Source organism: Bos indicus, chromosome 15 (genome assembly GCF_029378745.1).
Source record: "Bos indicus isolate NIAB-ARS_2022 breed Sahiwal x Tharparkar chromosome 15, NIAB-ARS_B.indTharparkar_mat_pri_1.0, whole genome shotgun sequence".
Taxonomy (NCBI): domain Eukaryota; kingdom Metazoa; phylum Chordata; class Mammalia; order Artiodactyla; family Bovidae; genus Bos; species Bos indicus.
In genome coordinates, this window is record NC_091774.1 from 52,440,303 (window position 1) to 52,459,241 (window position 18,939).

The window sequence follows — 18,939 nt, forward strand, 5'->3', positions numbered from 1 at the left end:
ACCAGGCTCTCCATAGGCAAATCATCCATAAGAGCATGTTGGGGCTCCTACACTTACTATGCACTAGGCTGTCTTAAGTGCATTTTAATCTTTGCAACCACATGATGCTGAGGCAGGTGCCATTATTGTTCCTACTTTGCCGATGAGGAAACAGTTGGTAAGAGGTAGAGCTAGATTTTAAACTCAGGTCCTTTTTCCGGAGCCCTTGGCCCTCACTACTCTGTCACACACATCTAGACTGTGCTCCCTAAAGTAAGGACTGTGCCTGGCCATCTGTTCCTTTGCACACAGGGCAGAGTACAAGCCAGTAAATATTTATCAATTCACTTCTGAGGCCTTAACACTGCACTGCTGGTGCACACACTGAGGCTGCAGTCAGCTCCTGGGCTTTACTTGCCAGAACTGCTAAATTGGGTTGCCCTGGGTGTTACCATTGGTTTTGGTTTTAACTGCAGACTGAAACACTCATCCCCCCTATTAATTTTTATCACCACAGATTTAACCATTGCTCTCTCCCATTGAGTTCTTTTTTCACATTCCCAATTCTTTCACACAACATATCAGCTTTATTTAATTTGCCAATTTGTTTGTCATTTATAACTGGTCTCATTAGAATCAGTGATATGACTAGTGAATAGGACAGAACCCTGTGGTTCATAAGCACAGTCTGCTTTCTAGCCTGATATCCATTCATATATGAACAATGAACCAGATCACTCACCATTCATTAGTTTTGGCTAAACTATTTGCTACATCATATTTTATTCACGCAGATAGCATGAGAGACAGACAAAACCTTGCTGCATCCCAGGCACACTCACCGTATTTACTGATATTTACTGTGTATCCCCGAGCCACCAGCCTGGCAGCCCTAATGAGCACAGTTCATGGCACAGAGTGGGTCTGAGGTCTTTAGAGAGGAGGTGCAGGAGCGCACCACATCACAGTCCCTAGAAATGGAACACTCCTCCCCAGGCTGCTGAAGGGGATGAACACGGGGTGCTCTTTTTGTCCCAACCGATCCTCTCTGTGAAGACAGCCCTGAACACAGAACCCCAGGATGGGATACAGCGGAGGAAAAGTGGGTGGGTACCCTGAGACTGTCAGGTTAGGCAAATGAGCTGGCATCGCTTTCCCAGGAGCAGTGCCTGGGTGGCCTGAGGTCAAGGCATGCGTCTGCCAAACTAGAAACGGGTGCATGCTGGAATTGGAATATCATTACTATGAAACAGGATTATCTTGGGCAATGATTCTAAATGGGATTAGAAATGACTCTTTGTTACTCAGAGATAATCAGCCACAGCAGCAGTGGTGGGAGAGACATCAAGCACGGCACACTTTTCTTGGGGCATAGTGCTGGCATTCTGGGCACCTGGCCAGCACCCTCAGCCACCTTTCCTTGCTGGGAAATACTGGGAACTGTTCTTCACCAGGCAGGTGGCCACCTGGGACAATAGCCAGCTTCACGTCAAAATGCTCTGGTCTGGGGTCCCATGTTCTAGGCATGGCTTCTGAGATGAAAAGGAGTAGAAAAAGGATTTCCAAAGCCCTACTGCTTCTGCATCACACAAAAGAGATACTGGTGAGAGGCAAGTAATAGCGCCACCTCCCTCAAAGACAGGTCTACTTGCAGGAAATTTACTAACTTCATGAGGTCACCCACAATCAGCTGCAGCAGAGTTAGTCATAATAATAATTAAGACACTACCACTACTACTACACTGCTGCTGCTGCTGCTAAGTCGCTTCAGTCGTGTCCGACTCTGTGCGACCCCATAGACGGCAGCCCACCAGGCTCCCCCGTCCCTGGGATTCTCCAGGCAAGAACACTGGAGTGGGTTGCCATTTCCTTCTCCAATGCATGAAAGTGAAAAGTCAAAGTGAAGTCGCTCAGTCATGTCTGACTCTTAGCAACCCCATGGGCTGTAGCATACCAGGCTCCTCTGTCCATGGGATTTTCCTGGCAAGAGTACTGGAGTGGGTTGCCATTGCCTTCTACTATTAACTAAAGTAGCAAACTCTTCTCCAGTGCTTATTATGTGGCAGGCATCATTCTAAACACTTTTACATATATTTATAAACTTAAAGTAGCTCACCTTGTTATCTCTGTATCACGGTTGAGGAAACAATCACAGGTAAGTGAAAGAATTTGTCAAGATCAATAGGAGGAAGAGCCTGGATGTGAACCCCAATCTTTCAGCTCTCGAGCTCACAACTCCATCACATGCTGGATGGACAGTCTCAGCCTGAGAGGACAGTGGCCTGTGCTGGATAAGGCTTTCCTGTAAGCTCACTGGTCTCCAGATCCTGCCAGTGCCTCCTATCAACTCTGGTACATCTCTACTTTCTTACCTTTAGGAGCCTATCCTCACAATGGTCCTTATTCCAAAAATGCTGTCTTTCTACTCTCCACCTCTACCCATCAAAATCCTGTCCATCTTTCAAGGCCCACCTCATGTGAAAGGGCCTCCTTTCATGATCGCCCCCTCCCCAGCACTCTAGGCTGGTCTTCTCTGGGGTACTGACCATACTTTGCCTCATTCTACAGTTATAGGGGGCTTGTTTTATTTCTTCTCTGAGGACAAGGAGAGTAGTTTGTTGGTATTTAAATTTCTCAAAATCATCCAGCACATAGTGGGTCATCAAGAAACCTTGCCTGAGTTGACTTGACACCTGGTCCTGACATGGCTTTGATCCTGAATCTTCCCTAGGCAGTGCAGTCTAGTGGACAGAAAAAGGGTTTGGGGTTCGGAGGGACCTGGCTTCAAATCCTGGCTCCCCCTTTCACCAGTGGACAAGCTTGAGCACCTCTGAACTTCATTTTCTCTATATGTAAAACAGGGATAATAATCCATCCCTTTTAGGGTTGCAGTGAGGATCACAGCCAATACTGGAAGTATTTGACATGGGCCTGGCACACAGAAGACACCACAACCATCATCATCACTATGGTCAGGAGATGAGACAGCACAAAGCCAGCCTCTTTAGGCCAAAGGAAGCACCGTTGTGCAGCAAGCAGCCAGGCTGAGAACAGGCTAGGGATCTTGGGAAGAGGCTGGAAGCCTCCAAGACAGGCTAGACCTCCACGCTGTCAGGCCTCCTAAGGACCTAAGCTGAAGCATGGGTCCAAAGTGCTCTACCTGCTCAGCCTCTGGCCAGCCAGCAAAGAAGAGCTTCCCAAGGAGGCTGCCCTGGTCCAGCTGCAAGAGCAGCATCAGTTCTATGCTCAGAGAACACCTGCAGAGTTGTCAGCCACACAGAGAGGGCTATAAAACCTCTCTTGAGGGTCAGCAATCTGGCTTGTGCTGCTGGGTTCTTAAAGATAGGGTATAATGTCCCCCTCCCTTTAGTAAGATGGAGGGAAAATAAGCCAATGCTAAAAATAAGTGACTGCTATGAGAGGGAATTAAATGGTCTTTGGCCAAGGATGGCGGCATTTTAAAATTAACAAAGCCCAGGTACCACATCCAGGAAGGCCTTGGCAAATGCGTGTTATCCACTCATTAGCTCAGCTCCTCAGGGACCCCAGCCAAGTAGGGAAGGCAGTGCCGGGAAGCGGTCCTTCCGATGCTGATGAAATGCACTCCGGGAGAAAAAGCAGGAGGGAGGGAGACTCTTGTGGGGAATTTCAAACAGTTCTGCTGGAGCTTCCTTCTCTGTTTGGTGGACTCACCTTCTCTGAGGCAGGGGCTTTCAAAGCAACCAGCAAGCCCAAGCGGGCTCAAATCTCAATCGCCCCACCACTGCCCCACCCTTTCAGGATCCCTGGTTCCTGAAGCACCCCAATGGCCATACTATTTAGGCGGTCCTCCCTGGACAGCAGTCGAGGAACAAAGAACCCAAGAATAATATGGGATGAGGCAAGTTCCCAGTCCTGAGCCCTGCTCTTTCTCCTTGCTATGAAGAAGAACCCTATGACACTTTGTGAGCCTGCCGTATACCACTCACAAAGTGAACTGATCACTATTCATTGGTCATGTGACTCCATAAGTCTTTACTCTTCACAATTAGAACATACAGTATTGCAATGTAAGATACCACCAGCAATAAGGATTCAAAACATTCTAGGTGACCACAAACAGTATGGATTTTTTTCATTTTAACACTACAATCATGAATTCTCAGTACACCAAAGGTCACAATTAACAGTGAAAATATAGAGAAAGATGGTGGCATTTGAAAAACTTTTTTAATGTCAGCTTATTGAAGCATCTTTTACGCATAGTAAAATGCATCCTTTTAAGATGTACAATTTGATGAGTTGTATGGCCACCACCAGAATTAAGAATTAACACTCTAAAGTATTTCTGTCACCCGAAAAGTTCCTTTGTGTCCTTCCCTAAACTCCTAAATGCTACCAGCCACTAACTTGAGTTCTGTCCCTATAATATTGCCTCTTCCAGACTGTCACGTAAATGGAATTATACAGAAGGTAGCTTTTATTGTCTGGCTTTAACTTAGCATAAGACTTTCAAGATTTGACCATGTTGTTACCTGTACAAGAAGTTAGTCTTTTTTTCCCCCCCAGTGCTGAGAGGTCCACTGTATGGATGTACTATAATTTGTCCTTTCATCAGATTATGGACATTTGGGTGATTTTGAGTTTTTGGTGATTATGAATAAAGCTACTATAAATATTTGCATACAGGTCTCTTGGTAAGATATATGTTTTTATTTTTCATGGACAAATACCTAGGAGTTGGTATTGCTGGGCTGTATGATAAATGTACATTTTACCTTTACAAGAAATTGCTAAAATATTTTCCAAAGAGGCTACTTCATTACACATTCACATCAGCAGTTATGACAATTGTTCTGCATCACTGTCATCACTTGGTACTGTCAGTTTTTAAAAATTTTGGTCATTGGAATAGGTGTTTGGTCAAATGGAATAGCATTTCACTATGATTTTAACTTGCATTTCCCTAAATGCTGAGTATTTTTCACGTACTTATTTCCCATCGATCTCTTCTGTGGTAAAGTATCTGCTCAAGTCTTTTGCCTATTTTTTAAAAACTGGGCTATCTTTTTACTACTGTTGTGTCCAAGAGTTCTTCATACTTTCTGGATAATTTTGTCATCAGACGTGTTTTCACAGCTTCTTTTTTGAGGAATCAGAAATCGTACCATTTCAATTCCAAACCACTATCCCCTGAACATACATGTTGATCAAGAAAACAGAAAAGACAAACTTTGAGTTTACAACTACCTTAGGGCCACTGGGCAAAGGGCCAAGCAGTACTCAGGACCTGTTAGAACTCACAAGATGGTCTGCACCTCCGCGATGAGCACCTGACCACCACTGGGCTTTAAAGAAAGCTACATCTGGAGAAACGGCTGTCCTATAAGGCCCCCCAGGCTCGGCACCTCCCAAAGCCCTGTTCTGGTCCGGCAGGCTCCTGGAATGGTCAACAGTTGTCACACTCCATTGCTGGCCATTGTCCACTGGGAAAGGTAGGAGGCTCCCAACCCACCCCTCAGTGAAAGAGCAAACAGTGGGGCCTGTGGCTGCCTGGACATCAAAGTAGAGCAAACAGGCCTGGCAGGCCCTGCCTCTCCGCCTACACATCCTGCAAATGCCATCTGAAGGAGCGTCCCTGAGGGGGTCATGACTTCCAGCTTGTCACCGCGCACATCAAAGTTTGCACCACACACGAACTCGGTGCATGGGTTCGAATCAAGTTGCCCAAGAGCGGATACTCTGCCATTGTGTCCAGTTTTAATCCCGTGTTTTCCCAAGTAATTAAGCCTTCTTGCTTATGAACTTGTGACTAAGTAAAGCATCACTGAGAAGTTGTAACATCAAAGTGCCTTCCACCGTCTGTCCATGTTTAGTAAAATTGGATTTCTTTCCGTTCTTAAAGAAAAACTAATTGAATTTAGCTGAAGGCTGGGTATATTTGCACGAGCCAGTAGAGGCTGTGCTAAGTTACAGTGGTCATCCTTGGACCCTGTGGCTTAGCCTTTAGCTGGGCTGGGTCAGAGTGCAACATGGAATGAGGCACCCAGATTTAGGCTAAACAAGTGCCTCTGGCATGAGGCTTATGGAGAAGGGGCCCGCCCCTGCCGACGACTCAAGGCAATACTACACCCAAGCTGTTACTAGGCTGGTGAAAGGACTGTCCTAGCAGAATGTTGGTAAATCTTTGGCAGGACGGCTACTGAAGACAATGGCCATCACAATGCTCAAGTCCTTGATGTTAGCAGTCCAAGTAAGCTTCTTAAGGCAAAGGCTGGGATGCTTACTTAGTATCTGAAGGCCCTCTAGCCCAGCACATCAGCACCTGACACAGTATAGTTTTTTTTTTAAGTTGCTGGATGCCTAACATGATAATAAAAAGGTACATCAGAACCAAGTTTCTTTCTCCTGCTGTGAAGTCACTTCAGTCATGTCCGACTCTGTGTGACCCCACAGACATCAGACCACCAGGCTCTCCTGCCCCTGGGATTCTCCAGGCAAGAAGAACCAAAATTCTCTGTATCCTTTTTTGCCTGGTCAGGAAACTTCAAACTAAATTTATACTCTATTCCACAAGTTACATGACTTACACAGAGTACATCCGGGTCCCATTTATGTAAAATTAGACACACGCAGATATAGATATATAGTGACTGGTTTCTAGACAGAGGAAATTCACCTGATGGCTCCTTGCTTCTCTATATTATTTTTACAAAAACAACAAACCTATTTCTGGAAAAGAAAATCTCAAGTTCAATCCTGATAGAATTATCTTTCCTTTTACCAATATGATTTCTGATCTTGATCCAGTTTTAACTCTCCTGTGTACATCTATGTTTGTATTTTAATTTAAGTCACCTCAAACCCTTTTTGGAAATAAACGGAGGGGATAAATGATTTTCTTTGTTCTATAGCACTATATTTTCTATTCAAAACTAAATAACACTTTCTCCATTCTAAATTAAATAAAATAATACATACATATACATATATATGTATGTATGTATGTATATATAAAAGTTCACAAGAAGTTATCTCCTTAAGGATAGAGACTATCGTGTTCATATCCCCAAGGACTTAACACATTAAGCAGCCAGGCACTAAAGGCAGTGGAGGGTGAAACGCCTGGGCTCTTCTCAGGATATCTCCCTTGAGCTTGTGGGCTGCCAACACTGGAAAGGAGGTAAAGGCTCTCTGTTTTCTGCCTTGAATCCCAGGTTGCTGCCCCTCTACTCTTCCTTGATACAAACCCAGTTCAAAGGTAGTGGCATTTCAGGCCTCGTCAGTATGATTCCAGACAGGTTTGGTGACTGATAAGATGAGGATCAGCACACTTCTAATATGGAAAAACACCGGCAGATTGTGCTGGGATGGACACAATAATCCTTCAAGACTCCCACAGCACCTTAGGAATGTGGCCTATCCACCCTGAGCAGTATATTCCTGGCATACCAGATTCTACTTCTACTTTTTTTCCACTAGCACTTCTTATCTCCTAACATATATAGCTTGCTTGTGCACTGTATTTACTGTTTATTGTTTGTTCTGCCTCTTTCTACCCAAGGACCAGCACTTGTATAGAAATAAGCTCTTTGAGGACAGGGATATTTGTCTATCAAGAACAGTGCCTGGTAAAAAGAAGGTACCAAACAATTTTTGTGATATGAATAAATAAATCTAACCTGAGAGTATGCTGTTTTCTGTAAAAATCTGTCCTCGCTGGGTATTGGAAGGAAGAGGAGGGCACAAAATAGAAGCTTAAAACACCAATAATTAGTCCCAGGAACCAAGTAAATACAAGCCAACACTCTCACTTTGCTCAATGAGCATCACTGATTTGCTAATGGCCCTGGATAAAGACAGAGCAATCAGTTAAACCAACAACTCATTAGATTGAGAGAGAAGTGTCCTCAAAGCACATCTACTAGCTGTCTGCTCAATGATTGGCATTACTTTTAGTGTTATTTCCTATCCTGTATCAGTGCTGAAAATACCACACATAGAAGGGCTCACACCCACTCCCCTTTCTCCATCCTTGGTTATCTCTTGCAGATAGAGACACCTGCAAGCTGGGAAAGACTGGTGGAGTCTTTCTCCACTGGGGGTGGAGGCAGGAGAAGCAGGTTATCAGTGGTAGAACAAACACCACTGTGATTGTGTGTGGACAGGTCTAGCAGCAGAGAATAACTTCTCACCATTTGTAACCTGTAGCACATACATTATCTCATCTGACTCTCACAAGAATACAGTGAGAATCTATCTGCTCCACTGTCAGATTCAGTCCCCTCACGCCCTCTGCTTTGATAAAATCCTGTCCACACTGCTCTGACATCATTGATTACACTATACTCTGCTTCTCTACCTGCCTGTCTTTTCCACATAAGACTATGAGCTCCCAAGGCCTCTGATTCCGCAGTGATTAACACAGAGCCTGGCTCAGAGGAGTTATATACCAAATGTTTGCAGAAATAGTTGCTTTCAGGTGAAGAAACAAGGAATAGAATTTTGAAATTCAACCAAGGGTCGGAGCCAGGACTGGACTCTAGGCTCTGACTTGTAGAGCCAATTTACATCAAATTTTTCTTTTAAAGACTATGTGCTTGGAGCTAAAGAGGCAAATAAGGAGACAGAGTGCTGAGATCAAGTTCATGACAGAGGAGCAGAGAAGAGAGAACTAGGTCATTACAGCTAAGTCTCTCAGCCAGTCTGAGGCAGTGCCACCTCGACATGATAAAGTCCCAGTTTGGTTGATTTCTACCACCTTTATGACTCTCACAAAGGTGGTCGGTGCTGGCAGATAAAAGCCTTAAAGATCTGCTTGAAGGGAAAATGAAAATTGGCACCTCCCACGATCAATATCTGCGGCTGCTACTGAAGTGCCCAGTCTGCCTTCTTTGAAAGCATCTTTTTCTGCTTTTTCAGTCAGTTCTTTTGCACAATCACAACTAGAGACTCAAAGCATCCAGCCTGAGCCTGGGATCTGGCAGAGGGAGGCAGCATTGAGTTACAGTAAAACATAAACTCTGCAGGAAGCCAGACGAGGTTCTAAATGCTATCTGTGTGACCTCAGACAAATCACTCTGCCTCTCTGGGCTTCAGTTGTCTCAGCGGCAAAATTAATACATATCATGTGGATGGCTGTGAGTAGTAGAGCTCACTCTCTGTGCAAAGTAGACTATTTCAACCTTAACCCAACAGCTGCATGCTGGGGCACTAGGGGAGTGGGCAGGAAAATAGCAGAGCCTGCAATGAGAGGGCAGAACACCCCACCTTCCCTAATTTCTATCAGAACTTCCAAAGGAACAGCCCAAAGAAGTCCTTGCTGGGGACAGTGACTGCGGACTGCTCAACATGAAAAGACACGATGGCAGAATCATGATGATAACTTAAACATGTATACTTAACCCCTAACAACAGGCTTCTCAAACATTTTGTTGCTTTGGTAAAGCAAACAACTTGCCTAAGGTCACAATGTCAGTGAATGATGGAGCTGGGATCCAGAGCTAGAGCTTCCCACTCCACATCTCCTGAAAGTTCCATTGCACCAGGTGAAGAACAGTCCTTTAGGCTGAGGCCATTTCCCTGCCTCTGGAGAAGACAGCAGAGGGACAGGCCAAGGGTAGGAGAAGGTTCAGGATCATGGTCTGCAGATTCTGGCAAAGGGAGGGTGGAAGGAGATCTCTCACCTGTCGTTTCGGTTGATGGCTGCCACCATTAGTGCTGTCCAGCCAAGTCTGTGCCTTGCATTGACATCTGCACCTTCCGACAATAGTCTAGAGAGAGACAGAAATATTTTCAGCATATGGTTTATCATGGACATAAGAGTGGAAGACATGAAAAATCAACAGGGAGGCTAGATAGATTTGGAAATAGTTATGGACCTCTGAGAACCAAATACCCATCCCAGCTCCTCTGGTCACTATCCTCTGACCCCACGCTTCCTCTTCCTCTCTCTCTCCCCTTAAATGAGTCAGCCTCCACTCTTATCCTTCCAGCCTTCTGAGGAAAGAATGTGTCTTCCCTCCATCCAGAATGCTCTCTCTCTGACTCTCTGCCTATTTTAATCTACTTTCATGGGAAGTACAAAGTACAATCCTGGCTTGGGGGACTCTCCCCCAACAAGGCTCTCCTGACTCATCCAGTCCACAGATCTCTGTCCTTAGAATTCCTCCGTGCTTAGCACCAAATGTCCAAAGACACTTCTCATCTATGTAGCTACCAGTTTATAGAAGGATCCCATTTCTCAAGTTTATCTGTATGGTGGCTGTTTGGAATTGGAACTCTTTGAACCCAAGGAAAGATGGAAAGAGTGTTAGAAATGCTAGATTAGGTTTCTAGGAAAGTCCATGTGAACCTACTTGACTCTACATGCCAGTGCCTAGCATGTGGTAGGAGCTCAGCAGCTGTTGGATAAATGAACAAGCATGAGGTTTTAACCATACCCCTAAAAGCCTGGAGTATTTTAGGTCCTGGTAGCAGGAGACCCTATAATGTGGGGGTAGACAGAGAGAAGGGGAGTAAAGAGAACCAGCTCTTACTGAGCACCTCCCACAAGCAGGAACTGCCTGGGAACTTTGCACACATTCTCTCGTTCACGCTTCACACATGTTTAAGAAGCTGATATTAATCTCCTCTTTTCATGGATGAGGTAACAGGCTCAGTGAGGTGAAATGACTCGATAAAGGTCACAAAGCTAGGTAAGGGGCAATACTGTGACTGGAACCCAAGTCAACATGGCTCTGAAGCCTGAACCCTTCTCACCTCACCACCCCTCCTCTACATTGAACCTGGCTCCATGTAACATGGAAGACAAAAGACTAAATGGACTCCAACAAGTCAGCGTGATATGCACTTGGTCCTGTGCTGATTTCTGGAATAGGGGTGTGAGAAGACAGGGGGTTTGCCCTCGGGAATTTAGTTGTGGAGGGAAGACTCAGGATAATAGGAAACCAAAGCCTGTAGTGTGTGGTCTCCCACCAGAAGTGTTGAAGGAGGCCAGGAAAGGAGGAGACCAGCAGTCAAGAGCGTTTCACCAACAAGGCAGGAGCTGCGTACTGGGAATGGGTGTTTGGGGCAACTGGGAGGCTGCCTACTCATCAATGGGTTCCAGACAAAAGGGCACTGGCAGGGAGTCCAGATGCTTGGGGTTGAGTCCTAGCTCCATTCTTACGCCATAAACTGTAGTAGCTGCCCCTCTGGACCAAGCCAAGTCTAATGTCTGTGCTGTTGAAGTAAGCAGGTGATGAAGGCTTGGAAGGATGAACAGACACAACATGTACTCATTTATTCACTCAGCCTGCGAACTCATTTGTTCCCTGCCTTTGCAGGCAATGAGACAGGCAGGTAAAGCCTGAGGGGAGACAGACCAGCAAGCACATCACCACACATCTGACGAGTGCTTGGATGGGGGCTGCAGGTTACAAGTGTACAACCAGGGAACCTAACCAAGTCTTAATGACCCATCAGGCCTCTCAGAGGAAGTGATGAGAACTGTTAGCCAGACAAAAGAGGGCAAGGGAGGGGAGGAATGTTTCAGGCAGAGGTAAACCCTCTCGATCAGAGTAGAAGGCAGCATGGGGGATAAGAGGCCCTGAAAGAGGTCTTACAGAACTGAGGCCGAAGTGTGAGGGTAAAGTGTTGAGATAGGAGGCTGGGAAACCCTCTTCTCTCACCTCTAGTTTGAAAGGTTTCTTCTGGGCAAAATCCTTGGCCTCTTACCTTACCACTTACTGTTAAGCATCTTTTATGCAGAAACAAGTGTCCACAGTCAAAAATGTTAAAGAGGCTAAGAACCTTGGGGGTAATTTTCTGAGACAAAAATCTCTTTTTGGACAAAACCTTCCCTTGTATAGCAGGTCAAGTGGTGCCGTGGAGAGCGCAAGGTTCTGAGAACTGAGAGACTGGAGTTCTGATTTTAACTGTGATTCTGGCTGGCAGGCTTCATGTTTCTGGCCCTGTCCACAAGACTAGAAAATCAGGAAGGGCTGAAGCAAATCAGAGGTTTCTGAGGGAAAGACATGAACTCTGTCTTGAAGAACAGGAACAATTTAGGGGAGGAGGAGGAAATGCATGCCAGTCACGGCAAAAGACATAAGATACTGTTCAGAAGCAGGGGAAGCAATGAGAAGGTATACTCAAAGAGACCACCAGGCAGATCCATCCATGTGACAGTTAACAGCACAGGAACAGGCAGCTGCCAAGATATGCAGGGCCTAACAGAGGGTCTCAAAAGCCAAGCTAGGAGGACAAGGCAGTGGGCATAAACCTTTTCCAGCCATGGACTCCTCTGAGAATATGACCAAAGCTGATGATCCTTTCCAGAAAAGTGCATAGGTACACATACACTCAAAAAAAAAAAACCCACAAAACTTTCTTTACATACAACATCCAGAGGTTCATAGGTCCTCAGAAAATCAATAGTGGACCCGACATTAAAAACTCAATCTAAAGGGTTGACAAACGCCTGGCATGTGGTCCTGGGCTCCTGCATCTGAGTCAGAATTCGCAAATCTCTCTTAACAGCTCTTTCCTATGGAGCCCTTGAAAGAGCCTCCGCAACACTGGCTCCAATTAGCCACCATCAATAAAAGGAAACCTATTTGCCATTCTTTAGAGGCTCACCACAGGCAAGTGTGGTTGTCACTGAAGTTTGGGGTAAAAGAAATTACAGAATTAACCTAATAGCTTAAGCAAGCTGAGTCTAAAAGAAGACAGAGTAGAAAATGGGGACAAGGAGACCACTTTGGAAGCTGCTATAACATAGACCAAGGGAGATGAGCTAACACAGGAGTTTGGACAGAAGAAACTCAATGAAGCCAGAACCCTTTATGCCTTAATTGGGTCAGTGACCCGCATTTCCCTGCCTGGGCCCTGATAATTCTGGAAGCAGCACTCTTCTGGAGGCTGCTGCTGGTGTTAAGTCACTTCAGTCGTGTCCGACTCTATGCGACCCCATAGATGGCAGCCCACCAGGCTCCCCCGTCCCTGGGATTCTCAGGCAAGAACACTGGAGTGGGTTGCCATTTCCTTCTCCAATGAGTGAAAAGTCAAAGTGAAGTCGCTCAGTCGTGCCCAACTCTTAGCGACCTCATGGACTGCAGCCTACCAGGCTCCTCTGTCCATGGGGTTCTCCAGGTAAGAGTACTGGAGTGGGGTGCCATTACCTTGTGCTGAAGAAAAAAGATTGAGATACTTCCTCTTCCTGCCCCTTAAGGGCTGAGTGTAGTGTAATAAAAAGATGAATAGAAGGCTCTGGAGTAAGTCAGACCTGGATTCAAATTCTAGTCCAGCTAGATAATGCTGAACAAATAAATTCTGAGTCTCAATTTCCTCACCTATCAAGTAGGGACAATAATCTCTGACTTGCAGGGATCCCAGCCCAGTACCTGGCATATAGCAGGTACTCATTACAGAGTGGTTTTTGCCTGCCACCCTAACCTGTTTTCATCTCTGTGATGGAACAAAGCGATCTGGCCTCAAGTTGGTAGTGGCAAATTGGCAAGTACCCAGGAATTCTAAGACAGGGTCACATAGGATGACCTGGGTAGTTTGGCCAGGCCAGCGCCAGGCACTCTTTTGTTCATTTATTCAACAAACAGGCACACACTTACTCTGTGCCTGGCTGACGCTGGCTACTGAGAAGACAAGACAGAAATCCTTTTTTTCCCAAGACCTAAGCCAAGTAGGGTTTTCTTTTTTTAATGTGCATGTGTGTATTTATTACTTTTTCCCACAAATAACTGCATTTTAAAATATGTTCACATTGCTAAGTATATAACAATTCCATTTTAAGTTGTAACTTAATTCTCCACAGCACATCCATCAGAGATATTCCCTCTCTGCTCTCCCAGGCATACCAACCCAGGTAACATCCATCTCTTGGTCATCAAAAGCAACACTCAAAGAACATCCTGTTGCATATGCCCTTTTGGACCTGTGTGAGTCTTTTCTCAGGGCATGTACTCAGAGTGTGATCCCTGGGTTATGGGGTTTACACCACTTAATCTGACTAAATAGCACCAGAGTCCTCCTCAGGACAGCTGCTCCATCTACCCTCTCACCAGCAGGACAGGGGTGTTCCTGTGTATCGTGGACACTTGGCAGCAGCCAACTTCCTAATCACTGTAAGTGCAATAAGTATAAAGGGATTTCATGTTATCCTTTTAATCTGCATGTCTCTGATTAGCAACAATTTGGAGCTACTTGTTGTATGCATATTAGCATGCTGAGGTTTCCTTTTTCTGTATACTGCAGGGTTTTCTTTTAAGAGGAGGAAATGCCAGGAGAGAAGGCTTCTCCAAACTTGCTATCCTTTCAATGAACAGAGTAGAAAGAGCACAGGGCAGAAGATCTGGATTCAAGTTCTAGTTCTGCCACCTCCTGACACCCCAGGAAAGGTATATTATCCTCTAAGCCTCAGTCTCTTTACAGGCCCACTCCATGGAGAGAGCAGCCTGGTGGGCTACAGTCCACAGGGTTGCACAGGGCCAGACACAACTGAGTGCACACACACACACTCACACACACAAGTACTGCAATCTGAGGGAAAGGGTTCTGTAAACCCGAGGGATCATTCCTAGGATGTAAATTTTACTGTAACGGTCCTGGAGTCCAAAGGCTGGAGTTCAGATTCTGGTTCTGTCACTTATTAGCTGTGACACCGGGGCTATTGATCCCTACTGTGCAAGGTGGCTGTAAGGATTAAAACAGATACCACAAGGCAGAACTCCACAAGGAGTGGGGGCACCTGGTGAATCAAGGAAGGACCAGAACAAACAAAAACCACAAGTGACCCCAACTCCAAACAACTTTTCCCCTTTTCAGAGCTGAGTGGGCCCCTCCCCTACTTCCCCCAGGGTGCAGGGCAGCCCCAAAAGTTAGGATTTCACAAACCCAGGTCTCCTCCATTTCATTTTGTTGCTTTGCAAGTGAATGCCCAGCGGGCAGTCATTTCAAAGTCCTGGGACAGCTGGGCGGGTGGATGCCTGCTGAGAGCAGCTGAAAGGGCCTCTGAGGCCTGAGAAAGCCACCCTTGCTCTCCCCTGTGATTTTCACCAACGGACAAAGTGCGGCAAGTGAATTAATCTCTTTTAAAAAGAGCAATGCTTGTGACAGAGCACGGTGTCTCCGAAAAGGTTAGGATTCCATCATCCCTGAGATGATGAGTGGAATGCTTAATGCAGGTTGCCACTCAGGACAGAGCAGCCTGTGGCCGGGGGCTGAGGAGTGGGGGTGGGCACCGCAGGCCTTTCTGGACGCACTCCAGACTTGTGGAAGGCCCTTCCCTAATGAACTAGGTCTCCTGCTTGGCAGGGCAGTGGTGGGTGACACTAATTGGGGGTGACCCAGGGGAGATGATGGAGAGGAAACCACACACTAGCAGTCCAGAGCTGAATTCAAGCTCGTGTACAACTCCCAGGCAGCAGCGCAGGGCATGAAAATAAATGAGAGACCCCTCGGTTCACACACAGGCTGTGGCATTTATCTTCCTGCCCCGCGCTACTGCCTGGAAGCTGTACATGAGCTGGAATTCATGGTGCGCAGCCGTGGACGAACGAGTGACTTAGCTTCTCTGAATCTCGTTTGGTCTCATCTGAGTAACAGCTCATGCTCTCTGAGCCTGTTCCACAACTGCTAAAAAAGGGAGAGGACACCACCAGCCCTTCTCCGTATGTCACGCAGGGGCACCATGAAGAAACGAGACAAAAATATATAAAAGCACTTGGTATGCAATAAAGCATTATATAAATGGAAGAACCTATTTTATTGTTATCATCATTTTCTAATGAGTATCTACCCCATTTTATGGAAGTAACAGTAAACTAGGATGATATATCCAAGGCGCACACAGAACTCAGAATATAAGTGCTCCAAATTTTCTGTGGATTTCTAGGATGGTCTCAAATTCCCAGGCAAGGGCAATGGTAGAATAAAGGTTTCCTGCTTCTTGGCAGGACAAACCTAGACAGTGTGTTGAAAAGCAGAAACATTCTGCCAATAAAGGTCCGTAGAGTCAAGGCTATGGTCTTCCCAGTGGTCATGTACAATGGTGAGAGCTGAACCATAAAGAACGCAGAACACCAAAGAATTGATGCCTTCAAACTGTGGTGCTGGAGAAGACTCTTGAGAGTCCCTTGGACAGCAAAGAGATCAAACCAGTCAATCTTAAGGGAAATCAACACTGAATATTCACTGGAAGAACTGATGCTGAAGCTGAAGCTCCAGTATTTTGGTCATCTGATGTGAACTGCTGACTCATTGGAAAAGTCCCTGATGATGGGAATGATTAAGGGCAGGAGAAGAGGGCATCAGAGGATGAGATGGCTGGATGGCATCACTGATGCAATGAACATGAACTTGGGCAAACTCTGGGAGATGGTGAGGGATGGGGAGGCTTGTCGTGCTGCAGTCCATGGGGTCACAAAGAGTCAGACACGACTAGGTGACTGAACATCAACAGCAGCCCCAAAGCTGATGATTTCCACAGGAGAGTAACAAATCATGGGGGGATAAAAAAGCAGCAGCTATCCCATCTATCTTCAGGAGAGTCCAGAGGCTCTGGACCAAACAGGCAGCAGCGGTTACCTCAGGTGCGGAAGGGAGTCAAACTTTCACTTCCTACTGTGAATGCTTCTCTATTGTTAGAAGTTTTGTTGCTGTATTTTTTATAACAATGAACATATTATTACTCCTTAAAAAAAAAAAAAAAACAACTTTCTTAGGAAAAGAAAAACTTTGGACCTAGAGACTGTTATACTGAGTGAAGCAAGTCAGACACAGAAAGATAAATATGTAATATCACTTACATGTGGGATCTAAAAAAAAAAAAAAAGATATAAATTAACCTTTTTACAAAGCAGAAATCAGGGGCTTCCCTGGGGGCTCAGTGGTAAAAAATCCACCTGCCAATGCAGGAGACAAGGGTTTGATCCCTGGTCCGGGAAGATCCCACCTGCTTCGTGACTACTAAGTCTGTACACTACAACTACCAAGCCTGCACTCTAGAGCCCGAGAGCTGGAACCATGGACTCCCACGCTGCAGGGTGTCAACGACTGAAACCCACACACCTAGAGCCTGTGCCTCGCAGCAGGACTAGCCACTGCTACGACAAGGCACCCCAACAAAGAGCAGCCCCTGCTCACTGCGACTAAAGAAACCAGCCTCGCATCAATAAGGACCCAGCACAACCGAAAATAGATTAAAAAAAAAAAAAAAAATAGAAATCAAGTCACAGATGTAGAAAACAAACTATGGTTACCACGGGGGAAAGGCAGTAGGGGAGGACTAAATTGGGAGCTTGAGATTGACAAACACACACTATATACAAAATAGATAACTAATAAGAGCCTATCGCATAGCACGGGGAACACTATTCAATACTTTATAGTGGCCTGTAGGGAAAGCAATCTGAAAAAATATGTATATGTACATCTGACTCACTTCGCTATACAGCAGAAACTAACACATTGTAAACCAACTACATTCCAATAAAAAAATCATTTGAAAAAAGAAATCACTTTAAAAAAGAAAAAGAAAGACTTGCCCCTTCTTCTTCCCAGAAGCCTTCCCTAAGAAAGCCTTGTTGGCTTATGCTAGCCCGTATCTACAGCTGTCAGTTTCCCTGTCCCACATTCCCAGTAGTCAGCATGACCCCCTAGAAATGCCTTGTTTCTTGACTCCTGGTGCTGGCACAGTGGCTCAGGGGCTGGACAAAATGCCTGTGGCATTCTACAAAGTGTCTACACAGATCTCTCCCCTATACTCATATGCCTGTCAGTTCCCAAGAACTCAGGTTCCTGATACATGTGGAAGGTATAGGTGTGGCTTCTCACTCTCAGGGCTGAGGATACTTAGACACAGGCTGGAGGCCATGGGTTTTAGTCATGGCTCTCTCAACAACTAGCTGTGTGACCTAGACAAATGTGTCTCTTTGGGCCTCACTTTTCTCTGTGGTAAAATAAGGGAACTGAATTAAATGATTTCTCAAGTCCCTGCCAGAACTAAAATCTTAGATTTAAAATACGCACAGCATCAAAGAAGTTGAGAAGTGAACTCCTAGCAGTCAGGGGCACCAGCGTGACTTCCAAAGAAGAGAGAACTCCTCAGGTTTGCTGTCTATTGGCGGGAGTGAGGGAGTCCCAGACAGGGATACAGGGCATTTTGAGTCATTCTGGCTTGATCAGCTCTTCTACTCAGGGGAGGGAGGTACCACTTGGTTTTTCTTCCTTCCTTATGACCAATCAATACAAAGCAGCCACTGAACTTCAATCGTGCATTGTTCCATCTGGTTTCCGGACCCTTCACATGACCTGCCCTCAGCTGCAGCTGGGGAGGGGCTTGAAGGGTGGTGAGCCCTATCCCACCTGCACCAGAGGCCTGGAAGCAGTGAGCCATGCAGACGCAATCATGATTGCTATCTGGGCTACAGGGCCCTGGCTGGAGCCTCACAGAAGGTCCTGTTTACAGTAATAACAGCACCAGGCCCTGCTGTCTGAGCAGAGGCAAGGTGCCTGGGGCTAGAATCCTCCATCTGTGCCTTATCTACCGTGGGCCGGGAAGGGTGGGGCGAGGGAGAAAAGGCTGCTCTCAGAACCCGGTCGAGGTTAGGTAATTCCAGGCAGGTCCCAGGGCTACAACTCCACAGACACGGGGCCTCTCTGGCATCTTTTGCTATCAGTCCTTCAACTGAACACTCTCTTTCAAGGGCACCTCAGGGCCTTGCCCCTAGGAATCTCTCCAGATGCTCTCATTCCTGGTGAGGCGGCCCATCCCAGCACTGCCATACCTGGACTACTCCAGAGGGCAGTGGGTGGGCAGTGAGACGGGAGCACTGGCACGCAGCACTGACAACAAGGAAGGTGCACTGCGTAACGTACCTGCATGCTTCATAACCAGTTAACTTCCAATCGCATAAAGTTTTTCAGTTTCTGAATGTAAAGAAGGATGTGCTGAGATCAGTCTACCCAATCCTTTCTTTTTAT

The 18,939-nt window shown here is 46.0% G+C and overlaps 1 protein-coding gene across 3 annotated transcripts in view; it reads right to left on the reverse strand.

The window, feature by feature from the left end:
• CLPB (ClpB family mitochondrial disaggregase) overlaps positions 1–18,939 on the reverse strand; it is a 142,279-nt gene that overhangs the window by 98,171 nt on the left and 25,169 nt on the right. For all 3 annotated transcript variants that reach the window (XM_070803845.1, XM_019975382.2, XM_070803846.1), the window contains exon 3: positions 9,645–9,731. In XM_070803845.1, the coding sequence (XP_070659946.1) occupies positions 9,645–9,731 (87 nt within the window). The remainder of the gene's footprint in view (positions 1–9,644; positions 9,732–18,939) is intronic.